This window comes from Myiozetetes cayanensis, unplaced genomic scaffold, assembly GCF_022539395.1.
Source record: "Myiozetetes cayanensis isolate MyiCay16 unplaced genomic scaffold, myiCay2020 scf20-37, whole genome shotgun sequence".
Lineage (NCBI taxonomy): Eukaryota > Metazoa > Chordata > Aves > Passeriformes > Tyrannidae > Myiozetetes > Myiozetetes cayanensis.
In genome coordinates this window covers 2,524,057-2,541,932 of record NW_026087412.1, presented here as the reverse complement: position 1 = coordinate 2,541,932, position 17,876 = coordinate 2,524,057, and the positions used below count along the sequence as shown (strand labels likewise).

Sequence of the window (17,876 nt, the reverse complement as noted above, 5' to 3'; positions counted from 1 at the left end):
AGGTCTCCAGGAATAGTTGAACACCCAGGCATGGAAGGTTTGCCTCAGCCCCTGCAGTGGAACCGCTCATGGCACTGGTGTGAGTGCTACAGGGGCAGCTGAAGTGCAGTGATTTCCCACAGCGCTAGAGGCAACTGGGTCAGTGAAGGGAAATTACTGGGTATTAGGTGTAGAATTTCCTGACTTAGCTACACTGCTTAAATACAACAGAGGCCTGCAGAGGTAAACAGGAAAACACCACAATAGATCTCATAAGGACAACCTGAAAAATACTTGGAAAACAACGTCAGACACGCAGGTTCCAGGCCAGAGGACGGCAGCCAAGCGCTGGGGCTGGCAGGCAGGAGACCTGGCGCTGCTGGAGAGGATTTCCTAGGCAGAAAAGGTGTCAGGGGTTCTCCACAGCTTTGCCTGAAAACCCTCACAGGAACCACCCTCCCTGGAAGTGATCAAAAAACATGCAGATGAGATGTGCAGGGACATGGTTTTAGTGGTGGCCTTGCCAGTGCTGGGTTAATGGATGGGCTTGATGATCTTGGGGGTCTTTTCCAACCTTAATGATTGTGTGATTCTATAAAAGAGCTGAGAAAGGATTTACAGATAAATTTACTGGGAGAGGTAGTTTTCTCAGGCAGTTCTAGCAGAGGAAGACAGACGCTGGATCACAGGGGCGGCAGCACAGGCTGAGGCTGTTTAGAAAAGCTCCTCTGGAATTTTTTCATGGATTCAAATGGTCCTTTGTACTGAGGAGGTCAGTTAAGTCCTTGCTTGAGGTGAGGTCTGCTATGGTGGGTTAGTTGTGTCAAAGCACTGGAAATCCAGGGCTCAGGCCAAAGCATCTCCCACCAAGACAGGTCCTGGGAAGGTGGCTGGGCTCTGACTGGGCAGGTTCCTGGACAAAGTCCACATGACAGATCCAAGAAGGGTCAGAGGTACAAGGTGTCATTTTGCTTTCAGCCAATATATAAAGATCCCAAACAGAAAACACGTTCCTGCAGTTTCCTCTGGAATGGGCCACTTTTAGGGTAAATTTGCTGGATCATCTATTGCAGTCTGCTGGGGCTGCTGTGAGCTGGCCCAGACAGCCACTCACAAGAGGAGGGCTCTGTAAGCATCTTCCAACACGCTCCTTCCCAAGGACAAGTTGCATCTTGCAGAATTGCCTTGTTAGCTTAACAGCTTTATAAAACACTGGCTTCAGAGAGATAAAGTAATGAATTTATTCAGCCAGCAGCAACCTAAAACCCACTGCAGGGGCTGCACTGCTGTCTCTCTCCTGTGCTGCTTAACCTGCATGCAGTAGGGGAAGCTGTGGCTGCCCCACCCCTGGAAGTGTCCAAGGCCAGGTTGGATGGGGCTTGGAGCAACCTGGGCTAGTGGAAGGCGTCCCTGCCCATGGCAGGGGGCTGGAATCAGATGATCTTTTCTTCCAACCCAAACCATTCCAGGATTCCGTAATTCTATGAAAATAAGAGCAGCTGTTCTAAAAAGTGTGGTCCCTGTACTAGAAGGAACAGCAGCTCAAATCTTGGTTATCCTGCAAACATGATTGGATTCCCAAGAATCACAGGACTCTTGAGTTTGCAGGAGTCCTCGAAGAACAGCTCAACAGCACAGGAGTTTGTGCTGTGGTATTTCATAAGATTTATTAAAAAAAAAAAAAAAAAAGAAAAAAAAGGAATCTACTTTCAGCTTGAGCTACTTATAACAAACAAACAAAGCCCTCAGAAGTGCAAGAACACTTCTTGCAGAGAAGCAGACAAAGCTGTAAGATAAACATTTGAGTGTGTCAGCCGTTTGCTATTCAGCACTGACCTTTTAAAAAGCTTCCCCTGTCTCCCAGCACACCCACAGAAGAGCTGAGGGTTTGTATCTATTGCTTAAACTTCCCATTTGCTTTCCTCAGACTCTGAGCCCCGTTTTCCTGATAAAACATGGGTTACATGTGTCAAGTTTCATTTGTTCGAGAATAAAGGGGTGGGGGGGAACTGTCAAAAAGCAACTGGAAGTTTTCAATTATTTTAACTATACATTGTACCATTTATATTTAATTTTAAACCAACCACACAGAGAAGTTCATTTTTTGCCAGTCACTTGGGTATTTGGCAAGTCTTCCCTTTCCAAAAGCCCTAAACTGAAAAATGTGGAAGGGAGTTTTGTTAACTAATCCCTAAATCCCAACAGGAGAGATGTAAAAATGAATTAACTAGTTTACACATTAAAAAAAAGACAACAGTTTCTGGGAACAAACAGCAGTGGCAGCCACAGACTGCATGGAAAAGGCTCTGGAATGGGGTACTGTCTTGTTAATACTTTGATTATGCAAACATTCATGGTCTAGTGAAGCTCTCAGTCTTGGCAAGACAGTTCCCCAGATAGTCAGTGCTGGCTGCAAGAGCTGTTTTTATAAAGATACTGTGAATTCTTTTTTTTAAAGTCTATACTCAAAGTAAATGGAAATTAAGTCACAACATATTTTTGGGTGCTTTAAGTAACTGGCTTTAATTAAAAGTTGGGTTGATTGTCCAAATTCCTTTTTTATTTAGTCTTCGGAAAATCCTACAAACGGGATCATCCCAACAGTCCTGAAAGGGAAATGGAAAAGGAGGGCTGGGAGAACAAAAGTGAGTGTTCAATCCCACAAAACCCACAGGAACCTGGAATTCAAGTTCCTACTTATCTAAGTTAGATTGTGTTGATGTTCTCACTAGCAATCAAAAGCCAAAGAGTATTGCCAATATATTTCCTCACAAGTCATAAGATCCAATATTCTACCCTTAAAAAGACAGTTTAAGGTTATTATTATCACATTTTATTTCTATTAAAAATGATCCCACTGGAAAAGAAGCAGGTATGAAATGACAATTCAGGTCTCTAGGTGAGCTCATTAATGTTCTTAAAATGTTTAACAAGGTTTATGCTAATTGTTGCTAGACTACTGCCTTGTTAATAGCTTAGTTAATTCCACTTCTTTCTAGATGTTTAACAAAGCTGACACCAGTGCTTGGTTAGTTGCTACTCGCTCCTCCTCGTTGGTTAGGAGTAGTAAGGAGAGGTCTGTCATTCCTGTGGCAGCACTAAGAGCACACTAGTAGGCTACTCCAGCTTACTACTACAGCCTTACCATCTATTTAGAGCTGTTGTGATCTTGAAATAGCTGCCTGCCCTCAATATTAGAGCACGCTCGACTTCACACGCAAGGATTAAATTAACGACCTGATCGCTCGCGGCCGTGTTTACGCACTGCGCGGACGGGGAAGGCAGAGCCGTTCCCCAGCACAGCCTGCTGTGCCCGTACAACAGCCAGCCCATCTGCATCTGACAGGCGTGTCCAGACAGCGACAGACCTCGCTCCACGTGGGGTGTGGGATCACCCCTGTCCGGCGTCACAGCTGGACAGGGAAGGAGACCCCACGTGGTCTTCAGCTAAAGGGAACACACCTGCTCGCCTTCAAAAGGCAGAGGGGTCCTACCACGTGGAACAAACGAGGTCTTCTCGTGTCTTGTTTTTTGGTTTATCCACAATTCAAGCCCTTCGGTCTCCAAGAGGATGACGTATTTCTGCAGTCTGTTACCCAAGTGGTTTCCTCATCTCAGATCCTATCTCTCTCTCTTGAAGGCACATAGCGGAATCCCGCTTGGTTACTAATTAACAGAGGTTTCATTTAATCTTTGCTCAGATTATCTTTACTACAGAGAGGGCTCTCCTCGCTACCCAGGCACGCTGCTGGTGGTCAGGATACAATGCTGAGAGGAGTTCATATCACTTTCTGTGAATTCTGGTTCAGTTTCATCCCTCCCTTGCCACTGTCCCAATTAATGTCCTGACGTGGTGGCTTAAGCAACACTCGCTTCTCACTTTCATAACAAATAATCTACTTGGCACGTGAATGGGGTGACAGATCATTCTAACAAAGGAATATATGCAATATTATTGCATATTAATGCAAATCTCAGTAGCTGTCCAATCTCATGAGAAGGCAACTGGAACTACCTGCACTAAAGCTTTATGCTAAAGTCTGTTCTAAGAGCTGCTGGTGCAGACCCATGTGATGCCTGCATGGCAAAACCCTGACCTCACACTGCAGACAGATCTGGCACTGGAACAGTTCATCTCCCATCCCTAAATCATGTTTGAACCAGAAACACTTTTTGGCTGATATCATTTTGCCTATGTTAGTTTTGTAGGCAGAGCTGGAATGGATAAAGGTGTGGCTTGTGTCTGCACAGTCCTGGCATCACCTCGCCAGCAGAACTGAGCTACAGGCTAAGCTGAAACAAGAACAGCACTGCCAAATTCACTGGGAGAGTACAGCCAGAGACTGCCTCTGCAAAGGCATGTGGTGATCTGGGATGCACAGAAACGGAGTGGGAAGGACTCAACCCTAACCTGCAATGTATCACAGTTTGGACAGAACAACGTCAGGTCATGAGGGATGTGAGAACCACTCTGGCAGGTGGAGAATTCCCTTTGAGTGGTCTCAGTGTTGTACAGGCACAGGGAACAGCAGTGTTGGCTCACCCCTCTTTCCCCCTCATCTCAGAAGCACAAAAGGTTACCACGGAGTGGGCACATCAAGTTCATACCTGGGATTCTAATTATCCACTGGCATTGTGAATGCTACAGGTCATATTAATAAATACAGTTAAGAACTACAGCCAGTTAAGAGAGAAACGGAGTTAATGATTAGTTTAGTTTTATTTTAGGTTTTTCTCTCTCACATTTAGCATACAAACAAGGTGACAGGCTTGTAAGAGCAGTGACTGGTTGGACAGCCAGACCCCCTTCCCTCCCCAAATCCATATGCCTCCATGAATGCTGCAGTATCCTTTTTCCAGACTGAATAACCACAAGCCAATGAAGGAATATGCTGTTTGTTTTTTTAATAAAGCAGTGGTGTGAGTGGTGTGAACAGCAGGGGTGCCGATTTCATGCTTCCCCGCTCTTGTAAACAGTGGAAAGGCAAAGGAGAGGAACTAACTCAATCACTGGATTATTCATTATGGATGAACATCTAACAGTGGCACAGCACATCCCTGGCTGCAATAGAGCCACCAGACAGCGAGAGCCTCTGTGAGCCACGGTCAACAGCATCACAGGCAAAGCTGATACTGCTGCTCATTTTACAGCTTTTCACTCTCATCTTATGAGCTTTGGGTCTTGGACAGTACCAAAATGACACTCTGGCTCCCAAGGACAGGTACCCACAGTAGGCTTATCCACATGTGTGAGCAGGCATGGAACTGCTTTTGGGTGCTTGCATGGGCAGGCAGATACAACACTGGGTGTCCAATCACTGGGTGTGCACCAGCAATGCAAACTCGGGACAAATTCCCAAATTTTCCCTGAGAAATAATCTGGATTAGCCCTAAATCCAGAAGAATAAATGCAAAGTGTTTCACAGAGTTGATATTGCACACTCTGGATTTTCTCAGCATTAAACTCTCTGGGCTGTTTCTCTTTCTAGCACTGGGCAGCTTAGTCTGGGACATTCAGGGATCTCCCTGGAGTGAGGCATTCCTGCTCCACGGGCCTCCTGACACCAGCCCCACACACTGCACTGCCAGCACACCACAGCCCAAAGGGAATTCTCCCTGCACCTTTCTGAACTCGGCTACAGCCAGGACTGTCTCAGGAGGATTTTCTACAGTTAGGTCACATTATTGGTACTAATCTCAAACACTTAGAAGTGATGGATTACATCGTCCAAAGGTATAAAACTAGTCTTAGAACTTGGCTTTAACGCATAGCTGTGGCTATTTTTTCCCCTGCACTCTGGCTTCTGTACCTAAAGCAGGCTTTGAACTTCTCTCTGCAAGCATGTTGATGAAGCACAGCTTCAAACAAGGTCAAAATGTGCACAGGTTCAGTGATCTTCAGAAGCCGGATTTTATCAGGGCACTGGCATCACTAGACACAGGAATTAAATCCTTAAAGCCAGAAACACTATTGTAGCTTTTGGAGCCTGATTCCTAATGCCAGTGGGGTGGAAGAGGTAAATCTGGGTAGGAGTTCCATTCCCTTCCTTTCAGAAAGAGCTATCCCTACGTTTAGGTATGATCCCACAACTTCCCTATGCTTATTCCAGACCGTGAAGTTAAGCACTACCAGAAAAGGCTGCCTTAAAGACAAATAGCAAGTGTCCTCTTTGTGAAAAAGATCCATGAGACTTGTGTTTATCCCTCGAAAAGTGGATACTGCATAAATAAATCAAGACAGTAGAAGGAACCACTTGGATCCCCAGGCCTCTTCCGAAGGTGACATGGGATCCTACAAAATGATTCAGTTGTTTACAGGTCTTTGTGCTGTATAAACCAGAAATTGGTGCAAATCTTTCCCTTTTCCCCAGGTAATGGTGTAGGTGGGAAATGAACTCCTTGTACTGTCTGATTTCAAGCGGTTCAATAGGGCAGGACGAGAGGTGAACAGAGGATGGTTATTCTAGGTCAGGGACTGGGGTGGGCAGTAGGAATCGCTTCACTGGTGAAGTCCTCACCATTCCTTGTGTAATTAGCCACTTGTCTATGGGCTCCATGTCTGAGTTCCCACCTTTACCTCTCCTCTGTGTTGAGAACAGAAAGGTCCATAAAGAGAGAAACCACAGCAACAACCCGTAATAAAGTAATATAACAATTAAAAACTTCACACACACACACACACACACACATATACAAAGCCTACAGTAGCTTCTGGCAGCAGCTGTGTTCCCCTCTGCTGCCTGTCAGCTCTGTCAGTGGGGGGACAGACCTCACCCTCAAATCTACGCTTCCTGCAGACAGTTCACAGCATCTTAGCTCTTCTTTCATGCTGATATTAAAAATAAGAGTAATAATAAAATAAAACAATCACTGCTTAGAAGTGAGGCTGATGTTTGTCATCTTCTTAGAAGAAGGAAAAGTGAGGCTGTACAACCTACTGAAATCAGTCACAGTGCACTGGGAAGTCTCATGTCATGCTCTGTGGAGTTTCCCTTGTTTATGAAGCTGTGGGGTGCAGCACACCCTGCTCACATCCTTGACCTCAGCAGACAGGCTCTGCCCCACGCCAACAGCACGGCAGCTCTAGTGATGGTGCTGAGTGGAGGGTAAGGCAGGGCAGTTTGCTGCAGTGTCCTGGCAGCCTTTCAAACTGCCCCTCCTGAAGAGCGCAGAGGTTAAAGGAGCGCTGATGCATCCAGTTCCCCTGAGCAGGCTGCAGACTGCATGGCACAGCACCACAAACACTCTTAAGATGGCTTCTCGTCCTTCAGCATCTCCTCCCTGAGCCAGGGCGGGATGCAGAGTCATCTCTAGCTCTGGAGGGGCTTCCTTGGGACCGTCAGAGCGCGGCAGTGCCAGCCCACCAGCCCTGCCAGAACTGGGCGAGCTCAGCGGGGAGCGTTATGTGCATCCACCCAGATCCCTGCACACATGGGACACCCCTCCTGTCCCCATTACCACAGGTAACGGAGAATCAGCTGTAACCTTTTATGTCTCATTTCCTGAGGAAAGAAATAAACGGGGGAAATCACTCCAATTTCATCTACTCTCCGTGTTAACACCAGAGAATTGTTTCTTGGACACCTCTCCTCCCAGTTGTGATCACGCAACAACTGTGTGGCAACAAAAGCAATTCCCAACATGGAAAAGCAATATTAAGAAAACAGTGTATTTTTAGCTCATCTCGTTTCCAGCTGCTAAATCACATTAAAAGACAGCTAATGGCACGTGATCAGCCTCCTCTCTACAGACCATTCCAAGAATGACTACATTAGAAACATTGGATGTGCTGAATTCTACCACTGGACAACTGTGCTGGAACGAGAGACGTGTGTGAAGAATGTGTTGCAAAGCTTTTGGCTCCTCCCTAGAGCTGTTCTTAAATTAGCTCTACCCAAATTAAAGCCTGTCTTTCATTTACAAAGCACTGCCAGTTTTTTTGCTACACATGCTGGGGCTGGTAACTTTAGGAGAGTTTAATTTTTATTTCCTTTAAGAAGAGACACCCACAAGCCTCACAACAGTTGAGAAAAGGTAGTGTTTACCAATTACTGGAGCGAGTGCATTTCAAAACAAGCTCTTCTGATTACATGATACAATCATCAGGACCTTTGAAAAGAGGCTGAAAGTCCCTAAAACATCTCAGAGCCCCAAGTTCCAGAACCCATAAAGCATTTGCCCCAAAAAACTTTGACCATCAGAGGAGCTTATCTACAGCCCTTTGAACTGACAACACTTGGGGCAGAGCAGCAACGCTGCTGGTGTGAATGACACGTTGCACTGGTGCCTCAAGCAGAACCGGCTGGGAACAAAAGTGTTAATAAATAAGGACATGACCCCGAGGCCACCAGGGGAATCCAACCCCCTTGACCAGCAGCTAAATGGAAACCCCTTGTGTTTGGTTAGGCAGGAACAAAGAGCAGACTCTCAAACCCTTCCCCAGGTCCTGCCAATAGGAGCTCAGCCACGCTGGGGGCTTGGGATGTCTCTCTGGATTCAGGAATTCCTCTCTCACCGCTACCCTCAATGCACTTCTGGCCTTGCCTCCCTGTGCTTCCCCTTTTCCCTCACTACTGCTGGCATCAGCTTTTGTGGGGCTGAGCTCGAAACCGGTCATGGGGCTGACCTGAGTTATAAATTACCCTTTTTGCAGGAGGGCAGGGACAGGAAGAAGCAGATTAGATTTGTGGGGTCGGGGGGATGCTCTGTAAGAAATCATGGCTGAGGCCCTGCTCCCACTGAAGGATGGCCCGGGCAGGCAGCTGTGATCTGACCCCAGCTGGCTCCCAACACAAATTCCCCCTGGCTCAGAGCACAAGCTGCCAGGCATGCCAGCTGCCCGGAGCACTCCCATTTCATCTCATGAAAGAACCAGGGCGGGATCAGCCAAGGCATGGGGAGGCAATTCACGCTGCACTGGCTCTCCCGTGCTACGCTGGCTCTGCCGTGCTCCCTAGTGGTCAGCACAGCCCAAAATTGGACTGGGAAAGGGCCTGAACTTGCTCAGACCTCTGAAAACTTACACACAGCTGTGTGAGCAGGACAGTTTTAAAAAGCAGGGTGGTAGAAAGGGGTTGAGGGACGATCTGAAAGCTCTTTCACTTCTGCCTTCACTGAGGGATGCAGACAAAGCTGGCCCAGCTCTCTCAAGCGTGTTTTTAGCATTGGCTGCTGCAAGGTGACAGCACATGGGCCTCTTCTGCCCACACAAGAGAGCAGGAGTCTGCCCTGGGCACACAGAACAGGCTGCATGGGAGGGCAGTTGTGGCAAGGCATGTGAAGCATTAAAAGTCTGCATTACGTCTCTCCCTGTAGCTTGCTCATGTATCCAAGCACTTGGAGCAAAGTCTGGTAGATCAGGACTTTATCAACTTTCATAAGCAAACCCAAACCAAACCAATGCACACCAGTGTTCACAGGACATTCCCCACTTATTGTCTCCAGCAGTGATTCCAGCCAAAGAGCTGGACCCCCCAGCCAAGCTGCAAGGACACAGGAGAATTTACCCACTACGATTCTGAAGTCTTTTAGGCTGGAGTGCTAAGCAGCAGCTCTTTAGAGATCATTACTGAGCAAGTGCTTGCTCCCAGATATCCATTTCAAAATAGGCAGTGCTAGCACGTTGCTGGAATGCAGAATGAGCAGCTCAGTCAAAGCAGCTGCCTACAGCTTGGATTCCACGTGGATCCCAAAACACAGAGCCATGACCTACCCCTCCCGTGTTCTGTTTCCGAACATCCAGGGCAGACGCCAGTCCTTTGACAGCCTGTGGATCCTCGTACGTCACGCTGGAAGAAAGGAACAAACCACAGAACTAGAAGGAAGTCCAGCAGTCACCCATTCGGAATCATGGAATCACAGGAAGGCCTGGGTTGCAAGAGACCTTAAAGACCACCCAGTTCCACTCTCCTGCCATGAGCAGGGATACCTTCCACTAGACCAGGCTGCTCCAAGCCCTGTCCAACCTGGCCTTGGACACGTCCTGAGATCCACAACCTCTCTGGGCAACTTGTTCCAGTGCCTCAGCTCCCTCACAGGGAAGAATATCTTCCTACTATCTAATCTAACTGTCAGAGTGAAGCCATTCCCCCTTGTCCTGTCACTCCAGGCCCTTGTAAATAGTCCCTCTCCATGTTTCTTGTAGGCTCCCTTCAGGTACTGGAAAGCTGCAATTAGGTCACCCTGATGCCTTCTCTTTTCCAGGCTGAACAATCCCAATTCTCCCAGCCTTTCCTCACAGGAGAAGTGCCCACTGGATACTCTGATTGACTCCCCTGGAAATCAGAAAGCACATTCTTTTTTTTAACAAGACCTGGAGTGTACTGAGTGTATCCCAAAAAGAGGAGAGTGGTCTGTACAAAACCCATCAGTTTCAGAAAGCACCTTGAAGCAAAGAGAGTAGGATCAGCATTATGGAAGGCAGGCAAACAGGTTATGAGGCACTCTAAGCATGTCCAAGAGCAAGCAGGGGACAGTGAAAAGAGGCCTGATTCCAGATTACATTTAGCAAAGCCCTGGAGATGACATTTGGAAGCCTGACCTTGATGTGTGCGAGGGGGGAGGCAGAGGGAGACTCAAAGACAGGTGGAATTATGCAACTGCAGTGAAGCAGACAAAGAAATGCACTATTTACAGAGCTTTTAAAAGCTTCTTCAGTTGCAGTGCAAGAGGGACATGGAGCAGTCAGGTGACAGAGGCAACAGCATCATTTCTCAGAGCACAGTGGTGAACCATGAGCTGCAGCAGACGCCAACACGTGCCCATAAATCAGCCCCTGGGAGGAGCTGCCTGAGCAGGAGGAGTCCTCTCTCCTCCAGCGTGTTGGCTTCTCCCAAGCTGTGAGCACAGCACCCAGAGCTCTCACCTACACACCACAGCCAGGCACACCCGTGCCTTCACTCCTCCCTGCTGCTCTGTTTATGCAGTGCACAATCCAAGGAAGGCAGAGCAATCCTCCCTTGTGAAATCACGGCCTGATCCATGCTCCTTGTCCCATTAGGTACCGTGTGGGAAGACTAGTTTCGTGCTTCATTTAGCACAAGAGACAGAGGGACCTCGATTAGATCTCTCTGCAATGCATCTCCTTTCTGACTGTACATCAGGGCTCCCGACCCAAAATCTCCAGTGGTAGCACATCCCTCTACATTAGAGCACATCTTCTCAGCACTGATACCACAGTACCAATAGTTACACTGATAACTGCAAATAAAAGATCCTAATAAATTTGCTGGCTCAAGTTTTCCAGAGTTGGTAAGTTTTTGATAAACTATTTAACAACACTGCTTAGCTTGAGACAAGATATCGATATTCTGACTCCTAGTACATCCTTTAAAATCTGAAATCAGAAGGAGGCAAGAAATAATATATGAAAGAAAAATACCTGAGTGTGTCTTTTATTGAATCTCACTTGACAGGGATCAAAGGATTTCTTAATAAGTGCATAGATTTATTTCACATTAAAATAATTTGACCTGTTAAGTGCCCTTGAAAGTGCCAAATTTGCAGCTCTAGAGATGCAAATCCTATGCATATAAACAAATTAGGGGTAGAATGGCAGCCAGGCAAGCTACGCTGCCTTTACAGCATGTGAGAGTCTGACTGGGGCCAAAGGGAGAGTTAACTGGATGGTAATTCTGTTTCTAAGCCCTTGATGACAGTAATTCAGTCACCAAAGTACATCCATGACCTTCAGGTGAAGGACCCTTATGCTCCTGTATTTCAGGCATGGGTGGATGGGATGACAATCCTTTAGGAGAGGAAGCATCTGCAGAAGTAAAGGCAAGTACACTTCCAAGTTTCCAGCGAGCTCATTAACTAAGACAGTCACTACTCAGCCAGTCTGCTCTGTCCAGCAGCAGGAACTTCTCCACTTGCTCATACTAATAATGACCAAAAGGACAGGGATTGGATTAAAAACACAAAGTCATCCAACAAAACTACTTTTTCAGACTGGACTGAAGTCAGGAAGTTCCAGATTTATGCATTTAGAAAATAGCAATGCCATGACTCAGTGCTAGAGACAAACTCCAACTTACTTCTTTCGCTGCTCAGCCAAGGAACTGCCTCTTGTCTGTGCAAACATGTCGAAATCATCACGAGGGTTACTGTGCTGGAGAGAGCTGAGTGTGCCACTCACGCTGTTTGTTCCCAGGTCTGCAACCAGAGGCAAAAAAAAAGTGAACCAGTGAAACAGCAAACCACATGCAAACACCATCATCCAGTTAACAGCTGCAGCACGGAGCACAGTTCTGTCCAAAAAAGGCTGGGGGCTGCTAATCATGTATTTCTTCAAAGTAAAATGTAGAGATTGTCTTATCCATCCTGGAAGTAGCACTCTGTGAGTGCTCCTTATTGAGAAGCCAGCATTTGGGGATTGGTGTTCACCTGCTGCCAATCTCATCCTGAGATATTTTACTAGTCACTAGAAGGTCCAAAATTTTGGGCATGGCCAGTAGTTTTCTCCACAGTGTTTTCTCTGACTGACTGTGAAACCAACAGTTTCAAACCAAGGGATGTGGTATTGGTGCAGTGCTGAAAGAGGTGGAGAACCTTCAGTCAGACCCAGTGATCCTGTCAAGCAATCTTTGGCTTGACATAAACCTTCTAACGGTTTCATAAAACCTTTCACCCAAAGGTTTCATATATTATTTGTGGAAGGGGAATCAAGAGCATTTACCAGACTGATTTCATATTTTAGCTGTACCTAAGGAGAAGTAAAAGCAGTTCAAGTTTTAGCATGGGCCCATTCCTTCATTCTCCCCTTAGGTTAATAAATCCCTCCCTTTGTGCCAGGCTGGTTCCCAATTACAGATTGCCACAGCAGAGGGGAGTGGGAATACCTTCCTAATCCTGTAAGCCACATTCCCAAACCTTTCAGAGGCTACGTGGCAACATTAATCAGATAGTGGAGAGCACGATTTAGGTCAGGCACTCACCAAGCCCTGCAAGCTGTGAAGAAAGTGAGGATGGAGGTGCTGAGTTTCCGACCATTGGGCTCACCACAGCTGGAGAGCCAGGACCCAAATCTATCAAATTATCTTCTGTCACCTCATTCAGTACCTGCTGGGACACAAAAACCACAGAAGTTACACGTGCCAGAAATTTCTAATTGCAGTGCAACATTACACACCACAAAATAATGGGCACTTCCTATGAAGATCTCTTCTCTCTTGCAGGCTGCTAAATGGACCAGTTTCTTGGATACTACAGTGGTGAGTGCAGAATAAAAAGGGTCAGACACCAAAAAACCTCAGTTTGACTGCTCAGCACAGCAGGAATTTCTCTCGGAGGTCACCTACATCTCCTCAGAGTCAGCTAATGTGTTTAACACCAGACCAATATCAGATCTAAGTCAAACTGACTTTGGTTCCATATTAGGTAAAAACTGCTTTCAGAAACAAAACTTCTTTTGTTTTTGTGACTAAAGTGTCAATGCAGAGCCTAAGCTGAAGTTTGCATCACACTGCAGGAGAAGGGGTAAAGCGAAGTAAATAGAGGAAACAGTTAAAAGAATGCAGCATAGAAAATGCAATAGGAGTACAATTCATCCTGAACTCAGACCTTGAACACTATAAAACAACTACAAAAGAGTTTTCAGTGAAAGAATAATTAGAACTCTTCCGCTTGGAAAGGGGCTGCTTAAATAGGAGAGAAGAGTGGCTCCTAAAATTATGAGTGGCAGGAAGAAAATTAACCTGAACAGTTGTATCGAAAGACACGGTGAAGAAGAATTAGGTGGAGCAAACAAAAATCATTAAGTGACTTGATCAAATGTAAACAAAATATTTGTAATATATAAATGTAAAATAAATATGTAAAAATGTATAGTGAAACTATAAGGACACTGTGAACTCCTAAAGTCCACACAGACTCAAAAGCAATCAAAAAAAGTTAATAGAGGAACAAAATTCATCAAGGATTGCAAACACAGAGATGTTTTACTCAAGTGACTTCCCGAGCTAAAAGTTGCCACCTGGGGTTTGTCACATCCTTATGCTCTTTTCCTGGTACCCACCAACAGCCACCACAGGCAGGGCACAGGGCTGGACAGGCAAAAGGTGTGATGGTACTGGTATTACTGCAGCTACCATGGTGCAGCTGCTGACATAATAAATGGAGTGAGGTACTTACTCCGTTGCTGGCGTTTTGTGTTGAACGTCCCGACCTGTATCGTTCAAATCTGTTTGGAGAAAAACACCCAAAAACCAACAGGGATTATCCAAGCCACCAATAAATAATGAAAACCATGAGTTTATAACCAAGCCTTGACATGTTTGCCACTGACATTTAGTTTTCTCTGGTTCAAAGGGGAAGCCTGAAAGCTTTAACTCCGAGGCAGGACAAAGGGAGGATGGTTGAGAAGTTGCACTCTTGGCAAGTGTGGATTTCAAGTTGATTAATCTGATCTTGCAGGACAAATGTGCCTGAAGAACACTGTAGGATTTGTCTTCGGGTTTCAGGGGGTTTCTAATCGTTAAGTGCTCTGTTACAGAGTGTTGTGTTAGCTAAGGGATAGGAGGAACTGCAGCAGGATTGATGCTCACAGCTCAACAAGCCGAACACCAGCACATCTTACACCCACTTACCAGTTCCCTCTTGCTGCAGTAATGTAAATGAGGAGCCATATGTGTTTGGCACAGCCTGACCCAGGCACACGTGGCAAGAGGGACAATGATCAGCAGATTCACTGCCTAGAAACTCCTGGGTCAACTCAAAGATGCTCCGAGATTATGTTCAAAGAGGTTGGTATTTTCCAAGAAGGAAAAGTGATGATGTTGGATGAAAACCTCTAAATTGTCAGAGGAAGAAGCCTGGCTAGTCAAGGTCTGGTCTCTACTCTGTGCATGTGGGGCCACAATCCTAAACCAGGCTTTCAGGAAAGTCTTGAAGGCCAGGCTGAGCTCTGAGCAACCTGGGATACTGGAAGAGGTCCCTGCCCATGGCAGGAGGGTGGAACAAGATGAGCTTTAAGAACCTTTCCAACCCAAACCATTTTGTGATTCTATGAACTCAAAGCAGCAGGGGAACCACCTGCTCCTATGGCCTGACTGAAGCCAGTCCAATCTCCTTCTTCACCAGGAAAAGCACCACGATTTCTTGGAGGTTTGGATTTTTCCTCATTCAAAATTAGTTTCAGATGTAACTTGTCTTTTCAGTAAAAAGCCCATAATATGCATATAATCCTCTGGGTTTTCTCCCAGATGGACAAAATACAACAGGGAATCTCAAGCAAACTAAAATGTTTTCTTAATGTAACAGTGGAAAATGCAGACTTAAAAGGCAGCAAAACCAAATTCTGGCCCAAATTTCAATTTTAGGAAACCGTGGGTGTTTGCTATTACTGGAAATCCAACTCCCTTTGCTGGAAACCTAAGACACCTCCCACCTCATTTCTCACCAAAAGGCTTCTGTTCATTTACATCCCAAGGCTTCACAGCGAAGGCCAGAGCTCCTGCTTGAGTCACTGACAGAGCCTGGTCCCCCTGCTAGAAATCAGCATGATGGATGTGGAGCTTTTGGAATAGCAGAGGAGGAACTGGAATTTATTGAACGCTCAGCCCACACCACAAACAGCTTGCTAACATCACTCAGCTCCCCTTCCCTGAATAATGACTACAAACACATCAGCCCCAGCCAGCAAAGCCGCAGATGGAGGAAAATAGAAAAACTATTAAGGGTGACCAGACTGAGCCTTACTGACAGTCACACTCTCCCACTTGTGCAATCCTGCTCGTGCATGAAACACACACCATTTCACACAAAAAGCCGGCGTTTGTTTCAAAGTTTGCCCCGATCTCCTCTGAACGACTTAAATCAAAGGCAAAATCGAGGCCACCGAGTCGTGTTTCCAGCCTCTGCCGTGACAGCACAGATTCACAGATCTAGAGTCTAATTTATTTTTAAAGGCTTGAGAAACAAAGCCCTGTGCTGAGAGCAAGGAACAAAGGGTACTCTTTAGTGCCTCGCTCCCCAGGCCTGTCATTAAGGGGAAGATTAAACTTTCCCAAGACTGCTGCATCACGTGTCACCTCCTGCAGCAGATGTGCCTGACAGCGCCTTTGTCTGACATGTCGAAAGTCCTGTGCCCCAAGTCCTCTCCCTGGGGATGATTCTTGCAGACCAGCTCTTCAAAACATCAGTTCTACACAAGACAGGCTTTTATTTTTTTTCCCCAAGATTTTTAAGTGTCACTTAAAACCAAAACCCTTACATGCATTAAGCTCCCGCCCACTCCAGCCACCTCCCTTTGCACCAGCTCTGCAACTGGAGAGATCAGAGGACAGAGAGAGCTCACAGGAGCCTCCCTAAGCCAGGAGGCAGCACAGGCATTTGTGCAGAGCCCAGGCTAGCAAGGGGAACTAGAGACTGTGGCTGAGCTATTTTTGGTCCCAAGTCCCTACATCTGTACAGCCCTGCACAAGGGGGACTTGCAGACTCAAATCCCTGCTAGTTCAGAGAGTTTTGCACAAGGTTGCCCTGCATTTTATGGATGTGTCCCACAAAAATTCAATGGCAGGACCAAAAAAAAAAAACCAAAAAAAACCCCAAATCACAGTATTAAAGGAATCAGCTGAAACAGGAATGGTACCATAAAAGACTACAAAAAGACTTTGTAAATGCTTCTCTGTGTTATGCTGGACTATTGGCTCAGCTGGCCCCACCTTGCCAACTGACCTATTTTATATCTAAGTGAAAACCACGGGAATGATTGTAAATAGTGGATGGGAAAGGTGCCCCACCTTTCATATCGGAGGAAGACGTTATTTAAATCATCATTCACGTGCAGCAGCTCCTCTGTGACTTCTTCATTGGACACTCGTGAGATAAGCTCCACAATTCTCTGCTGCATGGCTCTACAGGTTCGGTTCAGTTCCTAGGAGGAATGCATTGTGCACACACACTCTGATAAGCAACAAGCAATAAGCAGATTTAGTTGAGCTTTGCTCACAGCCAAACATATCCCCCAGCTGAGAAACACTAAGACAAGTTTATCTTTGCATGATTAAATGTCACCCAAAAGCACATCTAATCAAATGCCCTTCAAGAGATGATGGCATAAAACCTTGAGAGCCTATTTACAATTCGACTTCCTGATTCTTCTTTAACTCTGAGTACTTCAGAAAATAAATATCTGTGTTACAGTCATCTGTTTTAAGAATAAAACACGTTAATACAACAGCTTTCAAGGAAAATTCAATCTGTTTTTTTGGCAACGTGATCCTTAAAAACAAAATGATGTGAGTGGTGGAAAAAGTGGAGAAAAAAGATTCATTTGGGCTACAAGTACTAAGTGGATGCTAGAAAGAGAAGTGTTGAGGACAGAGAACTCACCAACTACAGAGAACATGAGGGTGAAGATAAAACAAGAACCAGGAGCATAAAAAGTTGTGTGTTCCACACACCTGAGCCACACACAGAGATGTTCCCTTCCACTGAGCAAGTGCATAGACAAGACGACTGCACAAAGGCAGTGGGGAGTTTCAGAAGAACATACACAGTGAGGGCGTTTATTTTAGAAGTCACTCATCGAGAAATCCAGATTTGAGTTTGCCTAGACCCTGAGTTCTCAAGCCTCCAGGACATCTCTTCCATCACCAATTACTTAGCAGAATTCTGTACTCCTGAAAGGCCTCAAGACCAAAGGTCAGACTGGTGTGCTGAGGAGAACTGCAAGAAGAAACGTGACATATGGCAGGGAGCCTCTGATCAGGCCCACGGTTTTACTTCAGTGAGCACTGACATTCCAGCTAAAGCATGTCCCTCTGTCATCTTCCACCCCTCCCAGCTCCACTTCACAGCAAAAATTCAGCACTAAGCAAGGATGCCTTGTTGGTACACAACCTTCGGGATGAAAGCAAAAATGTGTTTGTTTTCCTTGCATGGTATGACATCCTAAG

General features: G+C 46.0%; 1 protein-coding gene across 6 annotated transcripts in view; it reads right to left on the bottom strand.

Moving 5' to 3' along the window:
* TOM1L2 (target of myb1 like 2 membrane trafficking protein) overlaps positions 1-17,876 on the bottom strand; it is a 56,759-nt gene that overhangs the window by 9,217 nt on the left and 29,666 nt on the right. For 2 of the 6 annotated variants that reach the window (XM_050317088.1, XM_050317090.1), the window contains exons 8-12: positions 16,719-16,852; positions 14,110-14,158; positions 12,915-13,041; positions 12,015-12,132; positions 9,692-9,767 (exon numbers count right to left, since the gene is read on the bottom strand). In XM_050317088.1, coding sequence (XP_050173045.1) covers positions 9,692-9,767; positions 12,015-12,132; positions 12,915-13,041; positions 14,110-14,158; positions 16,719-16,852 — 504 coding nt within the window. Of the gene's footprint in view, positions 1-6,497; positions 6,564-9,691; positions 9,768-12,014; positions 12,133-12,914; positions 13,042-14,109; positions 14,159-16,718; positions 16,853-17,876 lie in introns of all 6 variants that reach the window. The other 4 variants (XM_050317089.1, XM_050317091.1, XM_050317086.1 and 1 more) reach the window with 3 other exon arrangements.